The 14662-nt window shown below is 55.7% G+C and overlaps 1 protein-coding gene and 1 long non-coding RNA gene across 11 annotated transcripts; one reads left to right on the forward strand and one right to left on the reverse strand.

Moving 5' to 3' along the window:
• Positions 1-30: 30 nt before the first annotated feature.
• On the reverse strand, positions 31-7668 carry ATXN7L3 (ataxin 7 like 3). 10 transcript variants are annotated; one of them, XM_067021267.1, is made up of 13 exons: positions 7445-7668; positions 5976-6086; positions 5547-5679; positions 5176-5347; positions 4887-4984; positions 4673-4695; positions 4301-4367; positions 4064-4149; positions 3682-3750; positions 3368-3429; positions 3031-3102; positions 2780-2937; positions 31-2665 (listed from the first exon to the last, which is right to left on the reverse strand). In XM_067021267.1, exons 2-13 carry the CDS (start codon positions 6024-6026, stop codon positions 2517-2519), a joined length of 1140 nt encoding a protein of 379 aa, XP_066877368.1. In that variant the 5' UTR covers positions 6027-6086; positions 7445-7668; the 3' UTR covers positions 31-2516. The 10 variants fall into 10 exon arrangements, with proteins under 10 accessions (XP_066877368.1, XP_066877364.1, XP_066877365.1 ...); XM_067021263.1 differs by lacking the exon at positions 7445-7668 and adding an exon at positions 6829-7127; XM_067021264.1 differs by lacking the exon at positions 7445-7668 and adding an exon at positions 6829-7125 and having other exon boundaries at positions 4301-4346.
• LOC136793213 (uncharacterized) lies at positions 6511-8897 on the forward strand. The gene is made up of 3 exons (XR_010838195.1): positions 6511-6692; positions 6780-6874; positions 8414-8897. It is a non-coding gene; the product is annotated as an uncharacterized lncRNA (long non-coding RNA).
• The last annotated feature ends 5765 nt before the right edge of the window (positions 8898-14662 follow it).

Genomic DNA, 14662 nt, shown 5'->3' on the forward strand with positions numbered 1-14662 from the left:
AACATGGGAATGAGGGTGGGTAGGCCGGGCTACCAACGGGAGATGCAGTTTATTTACACCAGCAGCCATGGGGGCAGGGGGAATACACAGCGTTTACAAAGTTAGCTACCTGTACAGGATGGATTACATATGCAAAAATAAAAATCTCAAGACCACAGGACAGCGTGAGCCCCACCCCCCTCCCCCAATGACCCCAGCATGCGGTAATGCCAGGCGGGTGGCCCCTGGGCATGCGGGGGGGAGTGATGCATGGAAGGAAAAGCCACCGGCCATGGAAATTAGTACAGAACCCCCCCACACACACTCAGACACATGATAGAATACAGGGTGGACGACACCTAGCCGGGGTGGGAAGGATGGGAATTGAAACCCACACAGCCTGCTGTTAGAGGGAAGGGAGTGGGGAGCTCCTAGCCCCTGTTCAACTACATGGTAGGGGGGGGCACACTCTCCCCGGAAGGAAAGGGGTTTGCTCCCTCAGGGTCTCTGCTGGACCAAGCCCATCTCTTACCCAGCCTGGGCAGGGGGCTCTGCCCTGAGGGCGGGCCAGGGAACAATGGGGAAGTGGATGTGGACAAACCAGTTCCCAAACTACTTCCCACTTCTCCCTCCTCCAACCAGAAGGGGGAATGGGAGAGGCCAGAGGTGAAAGGGTGTATTTATTAGGGCCTGAGCTGCAGCTGCCTCTCAGAAGGAAGAGTGGCCTGCGGCCTTCCTCCCTTCACCTTCAACCTACTCCCAAGTCTTCATTTGGGAGCAGGCTGGAGGCTGGCTGAGATCCTCCTTTCCCTCTGGCTTCCCCTTAGAGGGAGAAGGCTGTGGAAGAGCGAGAACAGAGGAGCCCAGGCCCCAGGATTTATTCTAACTCCTGCCAAAATTTGGCTTTTTAAAAAATAACAATTCTTGGGTTAAAAACCAGTTTGTAACCAGGCGTCAGCCACAATCAGAGCCACCCCAGGGGGAGATTGGGGTTCCAGACAGGGTACTACAGCCCTATCTCTTGTTCCCTTAACCCTCTAGGGTCCCTAACCCAAATCAGTCCAACCAGTCCTGGGTACTAGCTACCCAAATGTGGGATGGCTCCTCCTGGGAGGAGGACAGGGGACACGTCCTGCAAGTGCCAGAGAACATGGCTCAGGGTCAACTCCATCCCTGTGTCAGTCAGCTCTGCTCCCTGCCCAGACTGCAGTCCTCCAGCTCAGCTCCTGAGAGCGATGGTGCCCGCATGGAGGTGGGACGATACATCTCTTCAGGATGTAGACCAGGCAGGTGGGCACACTGGCACCACAGTCCCACAGAGGGGCACTGTCTAGGCATGGCGCCCCTTCCCCCTCCGCTGACAGCCCAGAGCACAGAGACCACCCTCTCTTCCTGCCCCGCTCCTAGCAAGGGGGGAGAAGTAAAAGATCAGGATTTTCCTCAGAGCCCCAAACCACAAGTACAGAATAAATAACTTAAAAGCTGCTAAGGAAGGGGAAATAGGGCAGGCTTCAGAGGCAGGAGCATCGAGAGAGGAACTGGAGCTGGTCAAGGTGAAAGAGGGGGTGGCAAGCAGCAGTTGGGAACTTGGGCTGCCCTGCTAGGGCAGTGGGGCAGGGTAGGCGGGAGGAACATGGGGCCACCCCAGGAGGGTGAGGCTGGGCCCCTTCCTGGGGCAGGGAATGAGGTAAGAAAACATTTCAAATAAAGCAGCACCGTTCCCTCTCACCTTGGGGCCCCACTCCTCGCCAGCCCTGGGTCAGGGAGGAGAGGTAGGGGGGAGTCATTTTGATACACAGCTCCCTCCTCCTACCCTCCCCCTGCCCTTGAAGCTGTAGAGGCTGGAGGCCCTTTCCTGGCACCCAACAACAAAAGGACAGCTCCTGCTGCCAAGGAGGCCCATGGGGACTGAGGGGAAAGGGCTGCCCCTGTGAGGGGCAGGGAAGGCGGCGGCAGTTCTGGACGCCTACCTCAGCAGACAGCTCGCTGTGCCTGCCTACCCCTGGGACAGGGGCGTTTGATAGGCTGCTTCTGCACACAGACAGGACACGCCCAGCCCTGCTCCTCAGCTCCAAGCACCGGACCCATTCACATTGCTGAGGGCAGCTGGGGGAGGCCCCCTCCAGGCTCAGCTTCCAACCCACCGCCTCCCGGGTAGCCACGATGCTCCTCGGCAGGGCTTAGTCCAGTTCCTGGGGTAGGGGGCGGCAGTGCCCTGGCACAGTGCCCAGGTCAGGCCCCTGGCCTAGCTGGACATCCAGTAACTCACAGAATAAATAGGAAAACCGCCTCCCCACCGAACTTATGTCCAAGGCATAATATGTCCAGGTCTGAGTCCTGCACGCCGAGGGCTCGTGCTCCATCGCAGAAGACCCTGACACCCCCCAGGGGTGCATAATTGGATCCTCTGCCTGCCTGGCCCACCAAACTTCCCAAGCCCAAACCCCCAGCAGCCGTCCATTTGCCAGGCTATGCCACCTGGGTGGGGGTCGGGAGGGAGGGCTCTGCTCAGCCAAAGGCTATCCGTTGCACCCAAGTCAGTTGATGTCATCGTAGATGCTGGGCGTCGGGGGTGCCGGAGGCTTTGGCTTTTTCTTCTTGTTGGAGCCCAGGCCAGAGGCAGTCCCTACCAGGCTCAGATGGGATTTCTTTTTCTTGGTTTTCCGTGACTCGGAGCTGTTGGTACCTGAAGAGAAAGAGGCACGAGGGTTGAGGGGAGGGTCGTGGCAGGGGAACGCAAGGTGCTCCCCCCTCCTTGGCTTCAGGCAGAGAGCCCCTGGGGCCCAGCTGTATCACCTACCTAGACCCCATCCCTGATTCTCACTCGTCTTGGAGGAACCTGAATCAGAGGGTGAGAGATCAGAGGAGCCATCCCACTGAAGCCGGCTGATCAGGGCCTGGCTGTCAGTCATGTCAAAGCTGTCATTATCCAGGGAACTCTCGACCTCTGGAAGGACGCTGGAAAGGGAAGAGGCCAGAGAAGGGCTTCAGAGATACTAATCATCATCCTTATCCTCCACAACCCACCACCTTTCCTGGAGGGTAACTCACGCTGAGGGTCCGAGGAAGTAAATCCGCACGGCTCGCCGCTGCTCATCCGTGTGCTGGGGGCAGCGCAGGGACCTGGTGGGGAGAGAATTATCAGACCCTGACAAGGCAGGAAGGGTCTGAGGAATACAGGTGAAGCCCCTCCCCTCAGCAGAGGTGGGAGGGATGGACACAGGCAGGGAAGGGATGAACGGAGAGCCCCCAGATTATGGCCTAAGGCCTGACCATTAGAAGAGGGGAGGGGAAGGGTGGGAGTCCTGCCGCTCAAGTCCAGGCGTACTCCCGACCCGTGCCCAGGGGGAGTGTGTAGAACCTGTTCCTAGGTTCTGAGCTCACTCACCTTGTGCACATCTTCTTGGTGTGTTCAGAAATCACCCCACATTGCTGGAAGAGGAATATAAGCTGAAAGGAGGGATGGAGGAAAGCCTACTCTAGACACTAGACATTCTCTTCTGTACAAATGCTAGACTATAAGCAGAAATGGCCCCAGGGTGTCCACGGCAGATGGCCCCAGACCACCAATGGCCAGGAAATCTAATTCCAGAGAGGGACCTAGGTGCCCTCACTGCTATGTCAGCAGCCTCTTTCAGGGCCTCAACTACTGCCTGTGGCTCAGCTCGCTCCCGAGGGCCTCCCCCTTCCCTGGTCCCTCACCGTGGTGAGCAGGCTACGCAGCTCCTCCGGCCCCAGGGTCTCGTAGCTGATCCCAGTTGAGTTGTTATACTGGGCAAGAAGAACCAGAGGTACAGGTTAGAGAAGGGGCAGCCAAAGAAGGGGGTGGGGGGCAGAATCAGTCCCTCTAATCCCTTCCTAAGTGAGAAGGCCTTACGACTGCCCAGCAGTTTTCCAACAATCCCTTCCACCCCACCTGCACAGGGGTAAGGGGTTGGGACCTACAAAGAACATACATATGCAAGACCTAAACACCCCATCTAGTGCTTCTGGCTGTCAGCATTCTGATCCCCACTTGTCCAATCCCACCCAACTCACAACAAGGACAATGAGAGGGAACCTACAAGGGGCAGCCCCTACTCACCTTAAAAGGATCCGAATTGCTAAGTTCCCCTGAAGAAGAAAAAAGAAGGGGAAGGGTGTTTGATGCAGAGGTACAGACAGAGAACCCTGAAAATAACCAGAGAGGAAGTGGGGGTGATAGAAGGATCACAGGCCCTCCCTCCATACCCCGGCCCGCCCCACGCGCCCCCTCTGCCCTCCAGCAACGAGTCCCAGGAGACACAGCTAGAATCACTCCCGTTATTCCAGCCCCACTTACCATTTTTGTGTTTTAAAGACTTGGATCTTCGAGGGGAATTGGGGTTCTGGAATGGGAGATACCATAGCTTTGGGGAAAGGGTAACGATAAGGGGGAGCCGAGAACCCAGGGAAGGAAAAAAGATTTGACAAAGAAACATCCTCAAATTCCTAGTCTTCCCCATCAGTAAGAGGCCCGTCTACCCATATCCCCTCCTCCCCCCTTCCCCCAAGGCCTCTGCTGCCCTCCTGCCCACCAGACACCCTCATCCCAGAACCCAGAGAGGTACCCAACGACCTCAGACTTGAGTCAAGACACCCGAGGACTCCCTACCCAAAGGGGAGGGTATGTGTCCTTCGCCCAAATCTCCCTCATGCTTGCCCCAGCTCTCACCTTGTCTGATTTCCTCTTCTTGGCTGTGTAGGACAAAAGGATAAAAGGTAGGGTCACATTAAGTACCCAAGCTAAGGGCACCTAAAGGAAAGTACAAAGCTACACTCTCCACACGCCCCCCCATTCAGGATAACAACTTATGACCGTTGCATACCCAATTCCTGGGTGCCCGCCTCACCCCAATGGCCCCCAAATTCCCCAGATCCCCAAACACCTTTCTTCTCTGAGCCATAGGACCAGTCGTTGTCATTGATGTCGTCGTTATCCTCTTGGTCACTCTCAGACTTGTTCATGTTGTTGCTATTGGCAATCCTGCCAAGGGTAGGGAAGAGGAAGGGTCAAGGCTGCCACCTCTCTGCCCCCGACTTCACAGGTACAGTGGAGCATCTGGGCCCAAGCATGACCCACCCTCTGTGCCCTACAAATGCCCCTGGGGGGCTACACCATGGGATGGGCTGCAAAAGATGAGCCGCTCTGGTTCTAGCAGGGGGAGAAGCCCTCACCGGCGGTTGGCGATTCGACTGCTGTTCCGACCCATTCCCAGGCACTTCTCCAGATGGGGAGCAAAACGGGAGGCGGCAATGCTGCGGCTGCAATTGGGGCAAACACACTCCTTGCTCTTCCACTGGTTGAAAACCTGTCCAAAGATGTCCAACCCCGGCTGGTCCACGATCTCTGGGGACAGGAGAGGCGTGTCGATCAGGGTGGGCAGGGGACCCTCACTTCTCGTTCCCACCCATGGCCCCATGGCCTCTTCAAAGCCCCTAAGCTCACAGGAGCTCCACGTTCTACATGTGGTGCGGTTGCCAGAGAAGGACCCTCCAAGCACTCCCAGGACAGGGCTAGACTGCTCTCCTTCAACCCTGAAGCTCACCAAAATCCTTCATGCTATCAGGGTCCGTGTCGTCCAGGAAGAAATAGCCACACTTGACAGCCCGGTGTACCTCAAAGCAGAATCCCAAACAAGAATCCTCGACCAGGTCCGCGTATATCTCCTGAGCGATGGCCTGGGCCCAGGGGAGAACATCCAGGGTCACAAGAGTCATAGTCCCATGGACTGAGAGCAACTCTCACCAACCAAATCTCCTGCCAATTCGCCCTGGTCAAAAATAATGCTTTCTTTGCCATTTTCCCCATCTTGACTTCGAGTTCTTTCTTCTTCTGGATACTCGGGCCTTCGTAGCTGGCTATTCCCTTTAAGGAACAAGGCTGACTACCCAAATTCCTCTCTGGTGTGGATGCCAGATAAAGTGACGAAGAAACATCGAGAAAGAACTGGAGGCACACGTGGGGGAGCCCTCACCTCTAGTTTGCTGTTATCCAGGCCAGACAAAGACATTTCCTCCATTTTCATTTGTAAACTCTTGTGGAGACGGCGCTCTGACTGCTCATAGCACAGCGGGCGGCAACACGGCTGCACACATGGGGGTGGGGGTGTTGGTGTGAGTCCAAGGCACCTCTGATGACTGCCACCTCTCCTCCGCACCTCGCTGCCCAGAGCTCAATGGTGGCATCAGGATCCACCTCTCCCTAAAGCCTAGGCTCACTAAGTCTGGATGGTCCTTCAGGGCCTGAAACCCAAGGGCGGCCTAGTCCTTCCCAAGCCTGAACTCAGGCCCTGGACTCTACTGCCAATCAGAGTCTGGGTATACAGGAGGCAGCAGCTCCCCCCAGGTCCCCAAAACTCAAACCTCTCTTCGATACCCATGGTGCAATGCAGCAGGGGGAGGAGAAGGAACTCTAAGGCCTCAAAGCAAACCCACAGGGTGTGGCAAAGAACTGCACAGACTCCTAAATACACTCCCCTCCCTTCCCTAGGCTCTCCTCAGTCACCTCTGCTTTCAGCCAGGATGTCCACTTGGGGGGGTACTGCTACCAGAAGTAGGAATGGCCCTAGGACCCTACAACCTTCACCCCACTCTATCTTCCCTTGAAATAAGCCTGCCACTACAGAAGGGGAGCAGAGCCCACAGAAATCTAGAGCTAAAGGGGCATTTCTAGCCACCATGAGCAAGAGGAGGTAGAGTCCGGTGGGATGGCAGGCCAAGAGTGGGCACTCCTCTTACCTGTTCTTCTTTTAGATAACCACCCTCCCTCCCTCCCTCAGGACCAGCCCGGAAGTCTCTCCAAGAGCCCCAAAGTCCAGGAATCCTCACCAAAGGATTCAGAAACAGCGCCCACAGTCCGGGGCCCCTCTGAACGGTGGGTACGAGTTTAAGGAGCTGCCGGCCTACAGTGGGGTGGGGACTGACAAATGAGCCGGGGGCACTGGGGAGGGTAGGAGGCCGGGCCTCGGCTCTTCCCCCGTCCCTGCGGCACTGCTGCTGCATCATACCAACTGGGGGGAGGAGAGCCGAGCCGCCGGAGGCCGGCGCCGGTCCGGGACAGACCGACCCCTAGAGAGTGGGCAGAGTGGGACGCGTCCCGGCCCCTCTTCTTCCCCGCCCGCCGACAGCCCCGGCCGGCCGGGGAGAGGAGTCCGGGAGGGTGTCTCTATTGTCCCGGGGGCTGGGGCCTGGCTCCCTAACAAAGGCCCCGCGCCCCCTCCCCGGCCGGCCCTGCCCCGCCCAGGGGGGACCCAGACAGGGGGAGAGCGGGGGGCCCCGGCCGGGCCGGGAAGCCGGGGGAAGCCGGGCGTTTCCGCGTCGGCCCGGGGGGAGGGGAAGGGGCGCTGACCCAGACCTGGGGGGAGGGGGCCCAAGCCCCGCCTCGGGCCCCGCCCCCCGCCCCCCGCAGGCCCCTCCCCCGTCCCCGTCTCCGTCCCGTACTCACCCCGCCCGGGGGGCCGCGCCGGGGCCCGGCGGCCTCTCAGGGCCGCGTCCTCCGGCGGCGGCGGCGGCGGCGGCTGCTCCGGAGCCCCATGTCCGTCGGTCCGTCCTCGCCTCTCCCCGGGGCCCAGGGCCCGGGGCCGGGGGGTCGGGCCGCCCCCCCGCCTCGCCGCCTCACCGGGCGGCCATGGCCCCTTCCCCTCCCTTCTCGTCCCGTCGCCGCCTCCTCCTCCTCACCTCACCCCGCCCGCGCGCAATCCGCGCGCCGTCCGCGCGCCCCTCCCCCCGCCCCCCACTCCAGCCCGCCTCTCCCGGGCGGGGGGTGCGGCGCGAGCCCGGAGCGCGCGCGCGTGCCGCGACCGGAGGATGGATGGATGGAGCGAGCGAGAACGCGAGCGTGCGCGCGCGCGCCCCTCTCCCCCCTCCCTTCGCGCGGGCGCGAGGCCAAGCGCGAGCGCGCTCCAACCTCCTCCTCTTCCTCCTCCCGCCCCTCCTCAACACCCCGCCCCCGCCCTCCCTTCCTCTTCCTTCTTTCGCTTTCGCGCGCCCAGCGACTGCTCGCGCCTGCTAGAAGGGCCCGAGCGCGTGCATCTGCCCCGCGGCCGCAGCTCGGCAGCATTTGCTCCAGGGGGCGGGGACCGGGCGGGGAGGAGGGGCGCCACGCCGCCGTCCAAAGTACCGGCGGACGGGGACGGGGGCGGGGATATGGGCGGGGCTTTCAGGAGCCACCTCGGCCAATTGCCGTCTCGCCTCGGCCCGGCCGGCCCAATAGGATGGCGGTGGGTGGAGCTGCGTTCAAGGTGAGGTGCGCGGTGCGCTGGGGGCGGAGACGTTGTGCCGTCCCGGCCGGCTCCGGGGCGGGGGCAGCGGGTGGCGTCGAAAGAGAGCGCCGGCTCCCAGCCGAGCCTGGGACGCCTTCCGGCCCATGCTCCCCCGCCCTTCCCTCCGGGCTCCCGGCTCTTTTTCCCCCCAGCGCCCCCACCCCGGAGTTCACCCCGAAGCGTGCAGCCGCTTCTGTGAAGAGGCCAGAGTTGAAGTGGGACGCAGCAACTCAGGCCAGAAAACCTGAAGGGGGCTCGTCCGAGCTTCGGTTCCCCGTGTTCCTGGGCGGGTCTCAGCCCGCTCCAGGCCTGAGAACCAACAGACGCCCGAGATGAGGGTCCTCCGCTGAGGGCGGAGGCCGAGCTGTGCCAGTCTGAGCGGAGCGCCCTCCCCGCCCTCATCCTAATTTAGATACCACACCTGCTCGTCTTTCCTGCTTCCGGAACCCACGCTGGACCCCCCGCCCCCACCTCTCCTCTCCATAGCTTGCCAGTCAGTGGCCAGACCCTCACTCCCACCCAGTTCTACTCCCCAGGGTGTTCCCATATCCGCGCTCTCTCACAGTCCCTCTTCTGGAGCAAAGGGCCTTTCCCAGCCGCAGTAGATGCTTAGACTGGCGCTTCCATCTCAGTTAACTCTCTGTGTCTGGAGTCCTGGAACGGGTATATGACAGCCCTCTTCCTTCAGAAGATGAGATTAAATGAGGAAAGTCTTAAATCATATACTTGGGACGATCACTGATTCTTTAGTCTTCAGCAAGCATTTATAGAGGCAGTAGTCCTAAGTGGTTAAGACCAGGAATCATCTGAATTTAAATCTGTGGACTTGACAAATGAACTTGAGCAAACGAGTTCTCTGTTGCCCCAGTTTACACTGTTGTCACCGGGTATAATGATAGTACCTATCTCATTAGGTTGTTATGGGGATTGACAAGTCAGTCCCTGAGAAACTCAGCTCAGTGTGTTTGATAAATCTTAGCTGTTACTCTTAACGGTGCGCTGTAAGAATTCTTATGGTGCATCCGTGCTGGGATGCAAAAAAAAAAAAAATACAATTATACTTCCTCAAGAAGTTCACAATTTGCGGAGTAAACAGACCTGTAGGAAAATAATTGCCAGTGTAATAAGAATAAGAGAGCTAGGGACTTCCCTGGCGGTCCAGTGGTTAAGACTCTGCGCTTCCACTGCAGGGGGCACGGGTTCCATCCGTGGTTGGAGCGAACCATAGGGGACAGAGGTGGCCAGGCGAAGGAATCAAATGATGTAAAGGGATTGGTCACGAAAGGCTGCTTTTAGTGGGAGAGGAGCCAGGTCAAGGCGGGCCAAGAAGGCACTAGATATGTCACACAGAAGCTTCAGAAGTGAAGTGCCCAGGGACTTCCCTGCGTGGCGCAGTGGTTAAGAATCTGCCTGCCAATGCAGGGGACACGGGTTTGAGCCCTGGTCTGGGAAGATTCCACATGCTGCGGAGCAACTAAGCCCGTGCGCCACAACTACTGAACCTGTGGTCTAGAACCCGCGAGCCACAACTACTGAAGCCCGCCTGCCTAGAGCCTGTGCTCCGCAACAAGAGAAGCCACAGCAATGAGAAGCCCGGGCACCACAATGAAGAGTAGCCCCCGCTTGCTGCAACTAGAGAAAGCCTGCGTGCAGCAATGAAGACCCAACGCATCCAAAAATAAGTAAATATATATATATATATTTTAAAGTGAAGTGCCCAGAAGTCTGGGCACTGGCTGGAACATAGGAATGGATGGGGAAATAGCAGGAAGTAAGCAGGGGAGACCATGCAGGACTAAGGGTGTGCTGTGGAGTCTGCGGGCTTTAACCCTACAGGCCGTGAGGAGTCCTCAAGGGGAACTGTTTGACTTGCATTTTTAGTAGCTCACTCTGGAATGTGGAGTCTGGATAGCTTAGAAGTAGTAGGTTTTTGTGATAGCTTGAGATGTGTGGGGTAAAGGAGAGAGACACCCTGAATACATCATTAACCAAGATGGGGAACTCTGAGGAGGAGATGTGAGGATACAGGACAATGAAAAGTTCAGTTTGAGATATGTTGGAGTTACTGTGGAATCAGCTGGTGGAGACTTTCAGAAGGTGTTTGAACTTGAGTCTAGAGCAAAGTAGTGAGGCCAGGACTTCAGGTGTCTCTACAGTGTGAATCAGGAATTCTCCACTCTGATGATCCTGATCTGTTTCTTAGTCTCGGAATATGTCCAATACATCCTGCCCTAAGGAATTTACATATGCCCAGGAAGCCTCCCTATCTCCCCCCTGTCTACCTAAATCTTTCCTCACTTCTCCACCCCTGGCCACCCTCACAAGAAACTCCTTTAAAACTGGATTGTACTATTCATTTGGCACTTGGCCTGAGCAGTCTGTGGTGGTGACCTCTTTGGGCACGTGCCCCGTCTCCACAGTTAGCACCAGTCAATAAACACTAAGGACTACACTGGTCCAGGCTCTGGGCGAAGTGCAGTGAGCCAGAGAGACACACAGACCTCGTCCTAGTGGGGCTTACAGCCCAGCAAAGCCTGATGTGGAAGAAAGATTGAATGTGAAGGCATCCAGGCTGCCGAAGAAACAAATGCATAGAGATCTTTTAGTCAGGGGGTCAGGAGGCTCCCTGGAGGAAGTGGTCTTTTAAGTGGAGCCCTGAATGAACTAGGAAGAGAGGTGAAGAGGAACATTCTAGGCAGAGGGAACGGTTATGTGTATAGGCAGAATGTGTAGAGGCCTGGGAAGAGAGTGTGGTGTGTTTGAATCTTGGATGGCCTGTGTAGCTGGAGTTGGGCAGAGAGGCCGCAAGGGCACCAGATCCCCCAGGTCATTGTGGGCCTTATTTATTCCCTCATTCAACAAATATTCCCTTTTTTTTTTTTTTTTTCTTTTGGCTGCATTGTACAGCATGTGGGATCTTAGTTCCCTGACCAGAGATCGAACCTGCGTCCCCTGCATTGCAAGCACAGAATCTTAACCACTGGACCGCCGGGGAAGTCCCTCAACAAAGAATTCTTGACTGTAAAATGTATGCCAGGCACTTTTAGGTGCTGAGATTACTGTAATGAATGAACAGATACGTTGCATTCTACTTGGAGAGATAGACACTGAACAAGTAAACAGATACAGAAACAAGGAGATGTAGAAGAAGGCCTCTCTAGAGAGGGTGGTCAGGGAAGGCCTGTGAGGTGACATTTGAGCTTAAATCTGAAGAATGGGAAAAACAAGCTATCTGTAGTGTTGGGGGGATGGCATTTTGGGCAGAGAAAACAAGTGCAAAGGTCCTGTGGTAGGCATGTTTGAGGAACAAAAGACCGATCCCTTGGCTCGATCCTTGTGTGTGATTAGGAAGAGTGGAGTGAGAGAAGGGAGAGGGGAAACAAGGGCTAGGCCTTTTAGGGTCATTGTAAGACAAGCAGTTGTAAGTGTTAAGGTCATCAGGTTTGTTTTAAAAAGATAGTTTTGGTTGCTGTGTGCAGAATGGACTGTAGGGGGCAAGAGAGCAAGCAGGAAGACCAGTTTTAGGTCTTTGCAGAAGTTGAGCAATGGTGATGGCCTGAAGAGGATGGGGATGGAAGCAGGTAGACAGATTTGAGAGAGATACGGGAAATGGAATGGACGGGTCTAGGTGAGCGAATTTCACCTTTCACTAAGAGGTGAAATAGGGAGCGAGGACTTAAGGATGATACCCTGATTTCTAGATTGAATGACCAGATAGTGATCATCTGGGGTCTTGAGGTATGAGGTGCCTGCAAGATATCCCAAAGGATACACTGAAGTCTGTACGGGTCTGCAGCTTGGAAGAGCGGTCTCCATAGAGACCACCTTTTGGAATGGTTACTATGGGTGATAACTGGGGGTTCATAGAGTGACTTGAACACCTAGGATAGAATGAGGAGGAGGTGGGACTTCCCCTGGTGGCACAGTGGATAAAACTCCATGCTCCCAAAGCAGGGGGCCTGGGTTCGATCCCTGGTCAGGGAACTAGATCCCACATGCATGCTGCAACTAAGCGTTCACAGGCCTCAACTAAGGAGCCCACGTGTCACAACTAAGGAGCCCACGTGCCGCAACTAAGCAGCCTATGAGCGGCAACTAAGGAGCCCACCTGCCGCAGCTAAGACCCCACACAACCAAATAAGTAAATAAAATAAATATTTTTAAAAAAAGAAATAAAATCAATCCCTTATTTAAAAAAAAAAAAAAAGAATGAGGAGGAGGAGCGGATGCCAGCAGAGTAGACCAAGAAGTCAAGAGACAGACAAGTGGGACTTCCCTGGTGGTCCAGTGGTTAAGACTCCACACTCCCAATGCATGGGGCCCAGGTTCAATCCCTGGTCAGGGAAATAGATCTCACATGCCGCGACTAAGAATCCACTTGCCGCAACTAAGAATCCACGTGCCACAACTGAAAGATCCCTTGTGCCGCAACTAAGACCCAGAGCAGCCATATTAATTTAAGAAAAAGAGAGACAGACAAGTGTCCACTGGGTGTAATTGATGAACATGTTGGTGACCTCAGCGAGTCACCTCAGGGGAATAGTGGGTGGGAGATGAGGAAATGGGAGACCATGAGGGGCAAGGAGCTTTTCAGAAGTTTGGCTGAGAGTGAGAGAGGGGTGTGGGGTGAAGGGAGAGGTCTTAGATGGCCCCAGCCAAGGCTAGTGGAGGGAGGGCTGTCTTCCTTAACATCAGAGAGCAAGTCATCTCAGCCCAGCCCACTTCCCATCAGAGGTCTGGGTCATTAGGAAAGTCATTCCTAACCCTGGTGAGGCTGAGGGCTCAAGGTGGGAGGGTTACCCCAACTCCCAAAGATGAGCCCTTGCGTGACCATGGTGAACACCCCTGACCCTAATGGTTCATTCATCACCTCCGTTTTTCAAGGCAGTGCATTCCGGGAGAAAATAATTTATCTGTTTCCCAAATTCTCAGGCCTTAGTGGTCTGACAACCCGAGGTGAACAAACTGAATTGAGGGTCTTTCCACACCGATACTGTCCGGTCGCCCGTCTCTACTCGCCCTTCATTGGGTCCAGTGATCAGACAGCAGTCAAACCTTTGTTTTTTACTTTATTGTACAAAAAAAGGGAAAACAAAACTTCCACAGTTGGCCTTCAGCTTAGGCAGACACCTCTAAGCCATTCCCTCCCACCTCCCATGATGCAAACTCAAGTTGCAGTTGTTGTTGAAACCTACAAAAACACTTCTTAAATATCAGAAAAAAAAAAAAACGGGGGGTGGGGTGGAGTGAGGGTCCTCCCACCCCAGCCGCCGCATCCCAGTGCCAAAATGCACCGAGTCACCTCTCACAGCACTAACTCCCCCCCGCCGCCACAGTCCTGTTGGTACTGTAAGAATTCTTCAATTTTTAAAACAGGAAAAAAAAAAAAAGTGCCCCATTCAAAGTTGTTTTTAAACGAAAACACATTCCGCTAAAACACAACAGCGCAGGGGCACTCAGGGTAATGGGGTTCTTTGCAGGGGCTCTTGGGAAGAAATAGAACCTACGGACCCCTGTACCTAATTCCAGGATCAGGACAAAGGGGAGTAGGAGTGGGGAGTGTCCCTCCCTAGCCGCCCCCGCCCCAGCACCATGGCTAAGACAAAGCAGATGGTCTGCCTTCCTCTGGGAAGGGGACCTACCTTTCCCATCCCACCTCCTAGGTAGAGCTCCCATTCTTCCCCATCCCCTGGCTTTCATTCAGAGGGGAAGGTGGAAATGCACAAAGCCCCAATTAAATAGGTCACTGAAGTGATTGTTTTTTTTAAAAAAGAGAGAAGCCAAAATTTAATAAAAAACAAACCAACAAAAATTAAACCCACAGGGGCAAGGTGGCTTGGCTTATGAAGAATCTAGGAATCAGGGTACCAAAATAAAGGGGATGGTTGGGAAGGTTTAGGAGCACAGCTGCAAAAGCAGCTTTTGCAGACCTCTTCCCCAGCTGTGGATTTGGGGAGGTGGGGCGGGGAAGGGAGCACACCTGAGAAATCAAAGGAAACAGGCGTGGGGGTAGCTGGAGGATATGGGGGGGGGGAGACAGGAAGGATGTGTAAGTTAAGAGCTTCCAACACATTTCTTGAAGGCCAGGTTCAGAGCCCAGGGTGGCTGGGTGACCCCTCAGATGAGCTGCAGGGGCCTTTCCCACCAAATCAAAGCTTTAAGGTTCACCTGGTCCGTTCCCCCTCCCCACAGTCCTGCTGGATATTGGAGACGAGCAGTAGCTCCAGTGACCCTGACAGAGGGAAACCAATATAGGAAACATCAGAGTGGCTTCAGTACACCCCCCAAATTGAATTAGAGATCAAGCAAATCAGAAGATACGGAGAAAGGGGCCACCCCGGCCTATCCCCACCAGGATCAATGTCTCCCTGGCCCTCACCAACCCTTTTACCAGCTTCGCA

Source organism: Kogia breviceps, chromosome 19 (genome assembly GCF_026419965.1).
Source record: "Kogia breviceps isolate mKogBre1 chromosome 19, mKogBre1 haplotype 1, whole genome shotgun sequence".
NCBI lineage: Eukaryota > Metazoa > Chordata > Mammalia > Artiodactyla > Physeteridae > Kogia > Kogia breviceps.